The sequence below is a fragment of the Phascolarctos cinereus genome, unplaced genomic scaffold (assembly GCF_003287225.1).
Source record: "Phascolarctos cinereus isolate Bilbo 61053 unplaced genomic scaffold, phaCin_HiC Scaffold_1;HRSCAF=81, whole genome shotgun sequence".
NCBI classification, from domain to species: domain Eukaryota; kingdom Metazoa; phylum Chordata; class Mammalia; order Diprotodontia; family Phascolarctidae; genus Phascolarctos; species Phascolarctos cinereus.
Window position 1 is genome coordinate 198984590 of NW_027555514.1, and position 14836 is coordinate 198999425.

The window sequence follows — 14836 nt, forward strand, 5'->3', positions numbered from 1 at the left end:
GGACTGTAGGCAATAGAGAAATTTGCATGATGTGTAAAAATATTATTTTTTTTAATAAGACTAGAAAAGTAGGAAACGGCTGGGTTGTGAAGGGTTTTAAAAGTCAGAGGATTTTACATTTGATCCTGGAGCTAATAGAGAGTCCCTGGGTTTAGTAACTTAAAGCTCCTACACGCATCCTCGTCTCAATTTCTTCTCTTGTAAACTGAGACAAAGGGCGGTTGTTGTTTTCTCCGCAGTCACGTCGGTATTAAGCACTGAAGTTGAAATTTGAACCCAGGTTCACTGACTCCCAAGCCTGAGATCTTTTCTCTATCCCAAACGTCTCCCTGATGTAAGATAACAACCAGTTATTCAAAAGTGCAAGGAGTTGCCTCGGAAGCGGCGGGTTCCCCTTCACTGGAGTTTATCAAAGACTAGACAACCATTTTTCCTGCGCAGGGAATTCTTGTTTAGGTAAGGATTGAACTAGATGACCGCTGAGATAACTTCCTGCTCTGGAATTCTTGGAGGAGCTGGTGATGGATTCAGGAGTAAATTCCATGAGGATGGAGGATGTGCCGCCCACGGTCAGCCTTTTAAGGTTTGTTTGTTTTTTTAATATGAACTAATTAATTGAACCCAGCCGTCTCTCCTTCCCTTTTCCTTCCCCTCTCCTCCTATACCTTCTCTTTCCTCCCACTCCCTTTCTTTCCCTTACCCCCACTCCCCCTAACTTAAAGGGAGGAGCTCCTCAGAGGAGCAACAGCACCGCCCCCTGTTATACTCGACTCGATAGGAGGCGGGTCCTCCTGCGTCTCCTAGCAACGCCTTGCAGGCCCTCGCTGATTTGCTGGCTGCTGCCCTGCCGCCATTTTTCAAACCCCTAATGTTGACTATGGTGGCTCCTTCCTGACAGAAAGCCTTCCGCGGAGGCCTCAGGCCGGATCCTTGTTTCTTCCGCTCTCCCCAGCCCCGGTGAGCCCCCTCCCCCGAGATCTCTCCTTCTGCCTCCCGTCCTTCTCCCACGGCCATGGAGCTGGAGCCGGCGGCGGCGGAGAGCCCGGCCCCGGAGCCCGAGCAGCCCCAGCCTCGGAGGCGCGGCAGCCGAGCGGCTGGGTCCCGGACGAACAGCGCGGACGAGACGGAGGCCCGGCCAGATGATCCTGCCTCCGGGCCTGACCAGCGGAGGAGGTGGGAGCCTCGGAGGAGGGTCTGGGGGGAGGGGGAAGGGGGCCGCGGACGGAGTGAGGGTGGGGGGAGGCTTGTTTACGTTAGGACGAGACCTCCACCAGCCCACCTCGACTCCTCGGGGGGGGGGGAACGACCTGTGGGGTAGGAGGCACCCACCTACCCTAGAGAATGGAAGGAGCCCATGGCAGAGGCAGCGTGGCCTAGTGGGCAACGTGCTGAGCCGGGAATTGTCCAGACCTGGGTTTGCATTCTGCCGTGGACACCTAGCAGCTGTGTGATCCTTGTTCGGCAAGTCACTTAGCTTTTCTCAGCCTCAGTTTCCTCATCTGCAAAATGAAAGGTTCTGAGGTTCCTTCCATGTCTATGATCCTTTGATCTTAAGAAATAGAAGACTTGGAGAACCTTACATGTCTTTTATCTGATCCAGGACTCACTTTTTATATATTATACTTTATTTTAGCATTTTTTTTAAAACTCTGGGTTATAAATTCTTCACCTCCTCCTCGCCCCTTCCCCACTCATTGGGAAGGTAAACAATGTATCATTTATACACAGTGAAGTCATGCAAACTATGTTTCCATATTAACCATGTTGCAAAAAACAAGAAAAATAAAGATGAGAAAAGTATGCTTCACTGTGCGCTGGGAGTTCATCAGTTCTCTCTCTGGAGGTAGAATTTTTCAACACAAGTCCTTTGGAACTGTCTTGAATCAGTATTTTGATCAGAGTAACCAAGTTCTTCACAGTTCATCATTGTTAAAATATTGCTGTTGTTGTGTATAGTGTTTTCCTGGTTCTGCTTGTTTTACTTGGCATCAGTTCATATGAGTCTTCCCAGGTTTTTCTGAACCACCCTCCTCCATCATTTGTTATAGCACAGTAGTATTCCAATCATAATCATATGCCACAATTTATTCAATCATTCCCCAATTAATGGACATCCCCTCAGTTTCTAATTTTTCGACATCACAGAAAAGAATTGCTATCAGTATTTTTGTACATATAAACCTTTCCCCTATTCTTTACTCGCTTTGGTATACAGACCTGGTGGTGGTATTGCTGGGTCAAAGGGTATGTATAGTTTTATAGCCTTTTGGACATAGTTCTAGATTGTCCTCCAGAATGGGTATACCTGTTCACAACTCCACTGATAGTGATATTAGTGTCCCTGTTTTTCTACATCTCTTCCAGCATTTGTCATTTTCCTTTTCTGTCATGTTAATCAACCTGATAGATGTGAATTGTTTTTAATTTGCATTTCTCTAAACCATAATGATTTAGAACATTTTATATGACTATTAGTAGATTTGATTTCTTCTGAAAACTACCTGTTCATATCCTTTGATATGAATTTATTTTCAGTTTTCAATATTTACTTCCAAATTTTCACCCCATCTCACCCCTCCCCCCACCCCAAGATGGCATGCATTCTGAATATCCCTTCCTCTAGTCTGTCTTCTCTTCTATCTCTTCCCCCCTTCTCTTATCCCCTTCCCCTTCTACTTGCCTGTGGGGCAGGACAGACTTCTTTACCCCATTTCCTGTATTTCTTATTTCCCAGTAACATGTGAAAACATTTTTTTAAACATGTTTTTAAAACTTTAGGTTTCAAATCTTCTCCCTTCCTCCCTCCTCACCCACCCTCATTGAAAAGGCAAGCAGCTCAATATAGGTTACACATGTGCATTTATGCAGAATACTTCCATAGTAGACATGTTGTGAAAAACTGTTTCCCTTAATCCTGTCCTGCCCTCCCATTTATTCTATTCTTTCTTTTGACCCTGTCCCTGCTCAGAAGTATTTGTTTCTGATTACCCCCTTTCCCAGTCTGCCCTCCTCTCTATCATCCCCCTGCTGTCTTGTCCCCTTCTCCCCCTATTTTTCCATGGGGTAAGACAGATTTCCTTACCCAATTGAATGTGTATGTTATTCCCTCCTTAAGCCAACTCCTATGAAAATAAGATTCACTCATTCCCTCTCACCTTCCCCCATTTCCTCTCCACTGTAAGAGCATTTTCTTTTCTGTTTTTTTATGAGATAATTTACCCCATCCTACCTCTCCCTTTCTTCTCCAAATATAATCCCCTCTCATCCCTTAATTTTATTCTCCAGATATAACCCCTTAATCTTCAACTCACCCTGTGCCCTCTGTCTATCTATCTATCTCTCTGTCTGTCTATCTATCTATCTGTCCATCTATCTGTTTACCTATGCATACATATAATTTTTTTCCTCCAACTACCCTAATACTGACAAAGGTCTCATGTGTTATAAATATCATCTTTCCATGCAGGAATGTAAACAGTTCAACCTTAATAAGTGCCTTATGATTTCTCTTTCCTGCTTACCTCATCATGTTCCACTTGAGTCTTGTATTTGAAAGTCAAATTTTCTATTTAGCTCTGTTCTTTTCCTCAAGAATGCTTGAAAGTCCTCTATATCACTGAATGACCATTTTTTCCCCTGAAGGATTATACTCAGTTTTGCTGGGTAGGTGATTCTTGGTTGTAATCCTATCTCCTTTGCCCTCCAGAATATTATATTCCATGCCCTGTGGTCCTTTAATGTAGAAGCTGCTAAATCTTGTGTTATCCTGATTGTGTTTCCACAGTACTTGAATTGTTTCCTTCTGGTAACTTGTAATATTTTCTCCTTGACGTGGGAACTCTGGCATTTGGCTACAATATTCCTAGGAGTTTTCCTTTGGGGATCTCTTTCAGGAAGAGATCTGTGGATTCTTTCAATTTCTATTTTGCCCTCTGGTTCTAAAATATCAGGGCAGTTTTCCTTGATAATTTCTTGAAAGATGATGTCTAGGCTCTTTTTTTGATCATGGCTTTCAGATAGTCCAATAATTTTTAAATTCTCTCTCCTGGATCTATTTTCCAGGTCAGTTGTTTTTCCAATGAGATATCTCACATTGTTTTCTAATTTTTCATTCTTTTGGATTTGTTTTACAGTGTCTTGATTTCTCATAAAGTCACTAGCTTCCAATTGCTGTATTCTAATTTTTAAGGAAGTATTTTCCTCAGTAATCTTTTGGACTTCCTTTTCCATTTGGCCAATTTTTCTTTTTAGGGCATTTTTCTCCTCATTGGCTTTTTGGGCCTCTTTTCCCATTTGGGTTAAGCTATTTTTTAAGGTGTTATTTTCTTCAGTATTTTTTTGGGTCTCCTTTAGCAAGCTGTTGACTTGTTTTTCGTGATTTTCTTGCGTCACTCTCATTTCTCTTCCCAGTTTTTCCTCTACTTCTCTTACTTCTCAAAATCCTTTGAGCTCTTCCAAGGCCTGGGACTGATTCATATTTTTCTTGGAGGCTTTGACTTTGTTGTCTTCTTCTGGTTGTATATTTTGATCTTCTTTGTCACCAAAATAAGATAATATGGTTTGACTCTTTTTGCACTGCTTGCTCATGATTCTGGCCAGTTACTTGAGTTTTAAACTCTTTGTTAAGATAAGAGTCTGCTTTCAGTGTGGAGAATGTACTGTCCCAAGCTTCAGGGGTTTATATAGCTGTATTCAGAGATACTTGTAGGGACCCGTAAATTTTCAGTTCTTCCAAGGTGGTATGATAAGGGGCGAGGTGTTACTCCTTTCCTGGCCTGTGCTGTGGTTTATTAGTGACCACAAACACTCCTTTCTGTCCTGGAACTGTGAGGAAGGTTTCCTGTCCACGGCCACTACAAGCTGCACCGTGCCAGCGCTCCTCCTCACCCCAGGACCCCTGTCCAGAACTGTGACCCAGAGCAAAGCAAGAGATTGCTGCCTCAGCACCAGCAGAGAGATCCCTGCAATCCCCCTCTGATTAGCCCCTAGATTCCCCCTCAGTCTGTGGGCTGGAAGCTCAGGAAGCAGCTGCCCACTCGTTCTCTGGGGAACTGGAGCTGAGACCCCGCCTTCCTGTCTCAGCACCGCAGAAACAGACTTTTCCCACTGACCTTCTAAGTTGTCTTTTGCATTCCTGGATTGAGGAGTCTGGAAACCGCCACAGCTGCCCGTGATTCAGTCCTCTGAGGCCTGCTCCGGGTTTGCTGTGGCCTGTGCGCCCACAGCTTGCTGCGCTTCTCTCTCAGCCTGGCGTGATAGACCTTTCTGATCAATCATCCAGGTTGTCTTGGGCTGAAAATTTGTTTCACTCTATCTTTTTGTGGGTTCTGCTGCCTTAGAATTTGTTTAGAGCCATTTTTATAGGTATTCTGAATTGGGCACTGGCCTTTCAGGGTTATTGGGCTCAAATAGCTGCCTAGATGCCATGGGAAAATTTTCTTCATCCCAGCAAAATTTCCACTGAGGAAAAAAAATTGTAGCTAACAGTACACAATCAAAACAGTTTGGATACTGTTACTCTAGAGCAGAAAACGTGGATGTTTAACCTAATGTATTGGGATTTTTTGTTTATTTGGTTTTTTATTTATTTTTAGTTTTCAACATTCACTTTTATAAGATTTTGAGTTCCAAATTTTTCCCCCTCCCCAAGACGGCATGCAATCTAACGTGGGCTATACATGTACAATCATATCAAACATATTTCCACATTAGTCATATTGTGAAAGAAGAATCAGAACAAAAGAGGAAAAAAAGAGAGAAAGAAAATAGTATGCCTTGATCTGTATTTACACTCCCATAGTACTTTCTCTGGATGTGGATAGCATTTTCCATCATGAGTCTTTTGGAATTGTCTTAGATTATTGTATTGCTGAGAAGAGCTAAGTCTATCAACCTTTGATGAGTAACACTGATAGACTTAGCCTTCTCAGTAGTGCAAGGATCTAAGACATCTCCAAAGGTCTCATGATGGAAAATGCTATCCACATCCAAAGAAAGAACTATGGAGTTTGAATGCAGATTGAAGCATACTATTTGCAATTTTTTTCCTTCTGTTTTGTTCCTCCTCTTGGTTCTAATTCTTTCTTATAACATGACAAATGTGAAAATATATTTAATAGGAATGTGTGTGTATACACACACACACACACACACACACAACATATACATACATATAGCCTATATCAGATTGTGCACCATCTTGGAGAGGGAGGTGGAGAGGGGAGGGGAGAAAAATTTAAAACTCAAAAGCTTATGGAACTGATGGTTGATAAATCAAAATAAATTAATAAAACAAACAAAAAACCCTCCTTTTATGAAACAAATATGGTGCTGAAACCTGAATCAGGAAGAGCAAAATTTTAGACCAATTTCACTAAGAATATTGAAGCAAAAATCCTAAATAAAATACTAGCAATATTTGAGTTTGTTTTTGCTGTCAGAAAGCATGATTGCAGTTCTTGCTGTTTTAGATTCATTTAGTGAATTGTAAATATTTTTAATCCTTTCAGTTTCAATTTGTGAATATCTTTGTTTATATATATGTATATGTTTTTGTATATATACATATGTATGTGTGTATATATATATATATATATATATATGTGTGTGTGTGTATATGTGTATTCAGTCATCACTTCTTCCCTCTCTCTCACTTCCCATATCCAACCAGTTACTAAGCCTTACAGATTTTTTTCTTCACATGCATTGTATCTGTCCTCTTCATTCTCACAACCTCCGCTATTTCAGGCCTCATTGTCTTTTACTTGGGCTACTGCAAGTATCCCCATTGGTCTTTCTATATCCAACCTTTCCTTTCCCTAATCTATCCTACTCAGAGCTGGAAAATTGATATTCCTTCAGTATAAATATGACTGTATCTTCTACTGAAGAAGCTTTAGCAGCTAAATAAAGAGGTCACTAAAGGGAAGTTGAATTCTAAGTAATGGAAAAACCAGTGAAGGTCCTGGAGAGATAACTAAACATACCTTCTTCCTCATGTCAGAGAGGTGTGGAAACTAGGGCATCCTATTATTTACATTACCTGAAAAGGGTTTTGTATCTGATATTTTTTGCTTCTTGCTTTTATTTACCTGAAAGCTGGGTTCAAAGGAGGAATGATTGCAAGCAAAAGACGAATACGTTCTTTTTTTTAAAGAAACTTTAAAAGTTCTCTACTACCTCTCAGATGAAATATAAACTCTTCTGTTTGCCATTTAAACTTCTTCATATTCTGACTTCAACCTGTCTTTCCGGGCCAATTACCTTTTGTATTTACTTATCTGTATACATATTGTTTTCCCCTGGTAAAATATAAGCTGAGTACAGAGACTCTTGTTTTTGGATACACTTTCTATACCAGGCCTGCACGGTTTGCACCCAAGGCCCTCAGTTGCATGCCACATGCCAAAGGATTTCCTCTATAAACAAATGAAGTTTTCCTCTATGATTTTCAGGGGCTGCCCAAAATCTTTTGGCGTGCTGCAAGCGGCAGGAAGGCTATAAGTGGCCCAGAGACCACAAGTTGTGCAAGCCTGCTCTGTACTCTTGTATTTTGTATACTCTTAGGAATATTTTTTGTGTGCCTATGCCAGAATACTCACTTGATCACTACTTGTTGAATGAATAAATGAATTGTAACATGGCTTTGATGGATGCCCACGTCACGTCAGATGAACCTATGTGGGAGATACCAGGGATCTGCTTCTAGTGGAAGATATACTGCATTTCAGGCTTTGAATCTGTCTGAAGGAGGCACAGTCCAGAGATGAAGATCTTTTTCTCTCATAGCATGGACACCATGTACTTAACCTGGGCAGTGGTGGGGAGGGTGTTTGGCGGAAAGAACATCTTTTCCTTTCCTCTTAGGCCCTATGGTCCCAGGAACCAGTCTTGGTATTTTTCATTAGTCCTTTTCAATTTTAGATGCAGGGGGTAGAGTTCTCAGACCCAGAAGGTTAAGCTGTGATATCCTTGGAGCCAAGGCTTCCAAGTCAGATGTTAACTATATAACAGAGTTTACCAAACTATTCTTAGCATGCAGATCATACAAAAACAGGTACAAGGCCATATTTGCCTCATGGGCTATAGTTTGCCAACTGTGCTATATTGAGCTGAGTTAAGCCATGAACTTAATCCTCTCCCCTCCCCAGAGAACAATGCCCTCCCTGCCTGAAAGCCAGGTCTGTTACATTTCATCTCTTCTTCCTGGTTCTCCAGTGTCCTTAAGGAGTTTTGGAGGTATCTAGTCTCTGCCATTGGCTCAAGCCCCTATTGATTGTGTTTCCCTAATTTTACGAGTCTAATCATTTCAGTTCCATTTATCCCCTTAACAGATTAGCTTTTACAAAGGAATATTTACTTCAGAGGTATAGCAAGAATAAATATATAACTATTCCTTCCCCCTCACCCCAGGTTGTCATCTTAATCCCTTCCTATTCTTCCATGGTCTCTGGAGAGTGGAGAGGGTGTTCAATTTACAGCTTAATTCCATTCCTGTATAACATTAATCCAATCAGGTTCCAAGTCCAAATTCCCACCTCTTGGGTTTGCATCCGAGCACCCTGGCTTCTCAGGACTTCTCTGCCAGGCTGGCTGCAGCATCTGGCTTGGAATCTGGGGCTCCAAGGTTATGGTTCAAGCTCCCAGGTTCAGGGATTCTACCTTCTGCTTCTAGAACTGAAAAGGACAAGGGAAACAGACTAATGCCCAAACTTTTTTTGGCACCAGAGGGTTTAAGGAAAAAGGGAGAGTGGCAGGCATGGTGCCCATGATGTAGGTGAATGAGATTTTCACTCCTTGATGCCATCAGAAAGATAGAGCTACTCTGCCTCTGGCAGGTAGATTTAAAGACTCAGGAAGTTCTGCCTACATAGCCAATGGAAAAAGGTTACTCCTACCCACATGGTAGAGGAACTCAGAAGCAGGTTCCTGGCATTTTCCTGGCCTCCATTTTAGGTTATCTGGATCCATCCCCAAGCTATGTGACAGAATGTCATTTAACTTGTCTGAATCTCAGTTTCCTCATGTGTAAAAAATCGATAATGCTTGTAAAACAGTACATACTTTGTAGGGTTGTTTTACAAACCTCATGATACTATATGGTTATTACATATTATATACCATTTTATTTTTGTGTTTTGCCTTAAAAAAAGACAAGAATTCTGCATTAGTGGAGAGTTTTTATAATAGGAGCACCAATGAAGTAACCTATTTAAATTACAACCCCCATCAAAAAAAACACAAGAGAAAAACATTCTTTACTGTGCAGTTGTAGCTATTAAAAGAATTACTTTAATCTCTAGCAAATTGTAGAAGCTAATTTTTAAAAATAGAATATTCCTTCTAAATTTATTTTAAGATTGAGTGGTATTATTTTTATGAGTTGTAGTTCAGGATATAATAAACAGTAGTTTGAATTGTCTTCCTCGAGGTGGCAGTAGAAGCTAATTTTATATTTAGAATGAAGTCAGAGTTGAGAAGCTCCTCAACAGTTTGTGAGAAAGCAACTCAAAAAAAACATATGTAGAATATAACATTATCAGGCACTGAGCGATTGAGTGATTTCTTTCATTAATTTTTTTGGTTAAGGTTAAGGAGTTCACATCTGTTGAGCTGTGTTTTCCTTTAAGTGGCTCTTTTTTTCTTTTTAATTTTTAAATAATCAATCTATATTCAGATAGAGTAAAACATCCTTTTAAAAATAAAGACATTTGGAGCCAAGATGATAGAGTAAGCAGTAAATGCCTGTGACTGTCCCATATTTACCTTCAAACAACCATAAAATAGTGCCCCAAAACAAATCCGGGAAGAGCAGAATCAGCAAAAAGGCAGGGTGAAACAGTCTTTTAGCTCGAGAAACTTGGAAGATTGGCAAGAAAGGTCTGTCTCACTCAGGCAGAAAGAGAATGCAGTCCAGGACAGGGAATGTCCAAGCAAGCCAGCAGCAAGCCCCATCTCAGCAGACCAACAGGAGATGCTGAACCCCAGTGCAGTGAAACAGGCAAATGCCAACCCTAGAGCATGCCTCAGCATAGCGGGGGAAATAGGCAGACTCCAGTTCAGAGAATAGCCAAGTGCTTCAGCATAGCCCCAAGCAAACAGGCAATCTCCAGTGGCTAGCCCATGTGATTCAGGGTACCTAAGCAAACAGGCAGCTGCCACCTTAGGGTCCCCCACCACATGCTTCATTGTACTGCGGGAAATACAGAAACACCCCACTAGCCTCAGCACATACCAGACACCAGCACTAGTACTCTGGCTTAGCACCAGGTAAGCTGCCAGACCTCTATGGCCTCCAGCAGTGCCAGCCACCACCCCTAACCCTTACCCCCTCAGCACAGCACCAGACACAAGGGTCCGCCATGGGCCTCAGGGCAACATCAGGTAAACAACCTGGTACGAAAAGCCTGAGGTAGTGCCCCTATCACCTGAGAGCATAGCTCAAATTTAAAAGAAAGGGAAAAGGCCAACGAAGATGAACAAAAAACAACAACAAAAAAAGAATCAGACCGTAGAAGGTTATTATGGTGACAGGGAAGATCAAGACACAAACTCAGAAAAGTAAGACAGTGTCAAAACGCCTATGGGCAACACCCCAAAGAAAAACAGGAAGTGGTCTCAAGCTCAGAAAGAACTCATGGAAGAGCTCAAAAAGGAGCTTAATGATCATATAAGAGAGGTAGAAGAAAAATTGAGAAAAGAAATGAGTGATGCAAGAGAATTATGAAAAAAGACACAACAGTTTCAAAAAAGAAAACAATTGCTTAAAAAGTAGAACTGGCCAAATGGAAAAAGATATACAAAAATCCACTGAAGAAAACAACTCCTTAAAAAGTATAGTTGGCCAAATAGAAAAGAAAGTACAAAAACTAATTGAGGAAAGTTGGAATAAAAGTTAGAATTAGGCATCAAGAATCAGTCTAATTCAAAAAAATGAAAAAATAGAGGAGAAAATGTAAAATACCTCATGGGAAAAAACAATTGACCTGGAAAATAGATCCAGGAGAGACAATATCAGAATCATTGGACTACCTCAAAGCCATAATCAAAAGGAGGACCTGGACAGCATCTTTCAAGAAATTGTCAAGGAAAACTGTCCTGATATCCTAGAACCAGAGGGCAAAATAGGCATTAAAAGAATCTACTGATCACCTCAGGAAAGAGATCCCCAAATAAAAACTCCAAGGAACATTATAGCCAAATTTCAGAACTACCAGGTCAAGGAAAAAATAATGCAAGTGGCTAGAAAGAAACAATTCAGATATCAGGGAGCCACAATCAGATTTACACAGTACTTAGCAGCTGCAATATTAAAAGATCAGAGGTCATGGAAGATGATATTGTGGAAAGGCAAAGGAGCTAAGATTACAACCAAGAATCACCCACCTGGTGAAATTAGGCATAATACTTCAAGGGGTAAAAGTGGTCATTTAATGAAATAGAAGGATTTCAAACTTTCATAAGGAGAAGACCAGAATTGAACAAAAAAATTTGATCTCCAGTATCAAGACCCAAGAGAAGCCTAAAAAGGTAAAAAGGGAGAAGAAAACATAAAGGATTCAGTAGAGCTGAACTGTTTGTATCTATACATGGGAAGATGACACTTGTAATTCTTTCAAATTGTATCACTAATAATACAGCTAGAAGGAATATACATCAACAGAGGGTACAGATATAAGGTGAATTTGAGGGAATGACAAAGGAAAAATAAAGAATGAGAAAGAGGAGTATACTGGGTACAGAAGGAAGGGAGAGGTAGAGTGCGGTAAATTATTTCACATAAAAGAGGCATGAAAAATCTATTACAGTAAAGGGAAAGGTGGGAGGATGGGCATCACTTGAAACTTGAACCTCATCAGTATTGGCTCAAAGAGGGAATAATATACACAATCAGTTTAATAGAGAAATATGTCTTACTCAGCAGGAAAGTAGGCAGGGAGGAGATTAAGTAAAGGGCAGAGCAGGGCACCTACAGAAGAGAGGGCAGACCCAGGGAGGTAGCAGACAGAAACAAAACACTGTTGAGGAGGGAAAGGATGAAAGGAGAGAGAAAACAAACAGAAGGAAAAATAGGTTGGAGGGAAATACACAGTAACCATAACTGTGAACGTGAATGTGAATAAAAGAGAAGCGAATAGCGGAGTGGATAAAAAAAACAGAATCCTATAATATATTGTTTACAAGAAACACATTTAAAGCAGAGACACACACACAGAATAAAGGTAAGAGGCTGAAGCAGAATCTTTTATGAACTGAAGCTGAAGGGCTGAAGTAGAAAAAAAAATGGGTAGTAATCATGATTTCAGACAAAGCAAAAGCGAAAATAGACCTAATTAAAGAAGATAAGGAAGGAAACTACATCTTGCTAAAAGGTACTGTAGATAGTGAAGTAATATCAATATTAAACATATATACTCCAAATGGTATAACATCCAAATTTTTTAAAAAGTTTTTTTAGGGGTTTTTTTTGCTTTTTTTTAAATTTTATTGATTTATTTTGATTTTACCAACAATCACTTTCATATGCTTTTGAATTTAAAATTTTTCTCCCCCTTCCTCCCCACCACTCTCCCCAAGAAGGTGCACAATCTGATATAGGCTATACATTTACATTCCTATTAAACATATTTTTGCATTAGTGAAGTTGCAAGAAAAATTAAAACCAATAGGAGGAACCATCAGAGAAAGGAAACGAAACTCAACAGAAGAGAATAAAGTTTTATTAACAAGTGTTTTTAAAACTTTGGATTACAAATTTTCTCCCTTCCTCCCTCCCCACCCACCCTCATTAAAAAGGCAAGCAACTGGATACAGGCTATAGATGTGTAGTCATGCAAAACACTTCCATGGTAGTCATGTTGTGAAAAACTAAGTATATTTCCCTTCATCCTATCTCACCCCCCATTTATTCTGTTCTTTCTTTTGACCCTGTCCTTCCTCAGAAGTGTTTGCTTCTGATTATCCCCTCCCGCAATCTGCCCTCCCCTCTGTCATCCCCCTGCTCTCTTGTCCCCTTTCTCCCTTATTTTCCTGTAGGGTAAGATAGATTTCCATACCCAGTTTTGTATGTTATTCCCTTCTTAAGCCAAATCCTATGAGAATAAGATTCACTCATTGCCTTACCGTTTCCCCCTCCACTGTGAAAGCCTTTTCTTGTCTGTTTCATGTGAGATAATTTACTCCATTTTACCGCTCCCTTCTTTCTTCTCCCAATATAATCCTCTATCACTCCTTAATTTTATTTTCCAGATATCACCCCATCATTTTCAACTCACCCTGTGCCCTCTCTCTATATATATATACATACATATAATTTTTTTCCCTCTCACTACCGTAATACTGACAAAGGACTTATGAGTTACAAATATCATTTTTCCATGCAGGAATGTAAACAGTTCAACCTTAGTAAGTCTCTTATAATTTCTTTTTCGTGTTTACCTCTTCGTGTTTAACTTGAGTCTTGTATTTGAAAGTCAGATTTTCTATTCAGCTCTGGTCTTTTCCTCACATATGCTTGAAAGTCTCCTATTTCACTGAATGACCATTTTTTACCCTGAAGGATTATACTCAGTTTTGCTGGGTAGGTGATTCTTGGTTGTGATCCCATCTCCTTTGCCTTCCGTAATATTATATTCCATGCCCTCTGGTCCCTTAATGTAGAAGCTGCTAAATCTTGTGTCATCCTGATTGTTTCCACAATACTTGAATTGTTTCTTTCTGGCTGCTTGCAATATTTTCTCCTTGACCTGAGAATTCTGAAATTTGGCCACAATATTCCTAGGAGTTTTCCTGTGGGGATCTCTTTCAGGAGGTGATCAGTGGATTGTTTCCATTTCTATTTTGCCCTCTGGTTCTAAAATATCGGGGCAGTTTTCCTTGATAATTTCTTGAAAGATGATGTCTAGACTCTTTTTTTGATCATGGCTTTCAGATAGTCCAATAACTTTTAAATTCTCTCTCCTAGATCTATTTTCCAGGTCAGTTGTTTTCCCAATGAGATATTTCACATTGTTTTCTAATTTTTCATTCTTTGGGATTAGTTTTACAGTGCCTTTAGTTCTCATAAAGTCACTAGCTTCCAATTTTTCCATTCTAATTTTTAAGGAAGTATTTTCTTCAGTAAGCTTTTGGACTTCCTTTTCCATTTGGCCAATATTGCTTTTTAGAGCATTCTTCTCCTCATCGGCTTTTTGGACCTCTTTTCCCATTTGGGTTGGGCTATTTTTTTAAGGTGTAATTTTCTTCAGTAATTTTTTGGGTCTCCTTTAGCAAGCCATTGACTTGTTTTTCATGATTTTCTTGCATCACTCTGTTTTTCCTCTACTTCTCTTACTTACTTCTCAAAATCCTTTTTGAGCTCTTCCATGGCCTGGGACCAATTCATATTGTTTTTGGAGCCTTTGGATGTAGGAGCTTTGGCTTTGTTGTCTTTTTCTGGTTGTATGTTTTGATCTTCTTTGTCACCAAGGTAAGATAATATAGTTTGACTATTTTTGCACTGCTTGCTTGTGACCCCAGGCAATTACTTGAGTTATAAACTCTTTGTTAAGGTAGGTATCTGTTTCCAGTGTGGAGAATGTACTGTCCCAAGCTTCAGGGGTCTTGTGCAGCTGTTTTCAGAGATACTTCTAGAGACCTGTAAATTTTCAGTTCTTCCAAGGTGATCATAGGATCAAGGGCAAGGTGTTTATTCCTTTCCTGGCTTATGCTCTGGTCTGTGAGTGACCACAAGCACTCTTTTCTGTCTTGGAAATGTGAGGAGAATTTGCTCTACAAGCCACTACAAGCTCCATCTTGCCGGCACTCCTCCTTGCCCCAGGACTGCCACCCAGAACTG

General features: G+C 40.3%; 1 protein-coding gene across 1 annotated transcript in view; it reads left to right on the plus strand.

Annotated features, from left to right (window-relative positions):
- Positions 1–851: 851 nt before the first annotated feature.
- Positions 852–14836, plus strand: part of NET1 (neuroepithelial cell transforming 1) — a 79851-nt gene continuing 65866 nt past the window's right edge. The window contains exon 1 of the mRNA XM_020973711.2: positions 852–1173. Within this exon, the coding sequence (XP_020829370.1) occupies positions 1013–1173 (161 nt within the window). The 5' untranslated portion in view covers positions 852–1012. The remainder of the gene's footprint in view (positions 1174–14836) is intronic.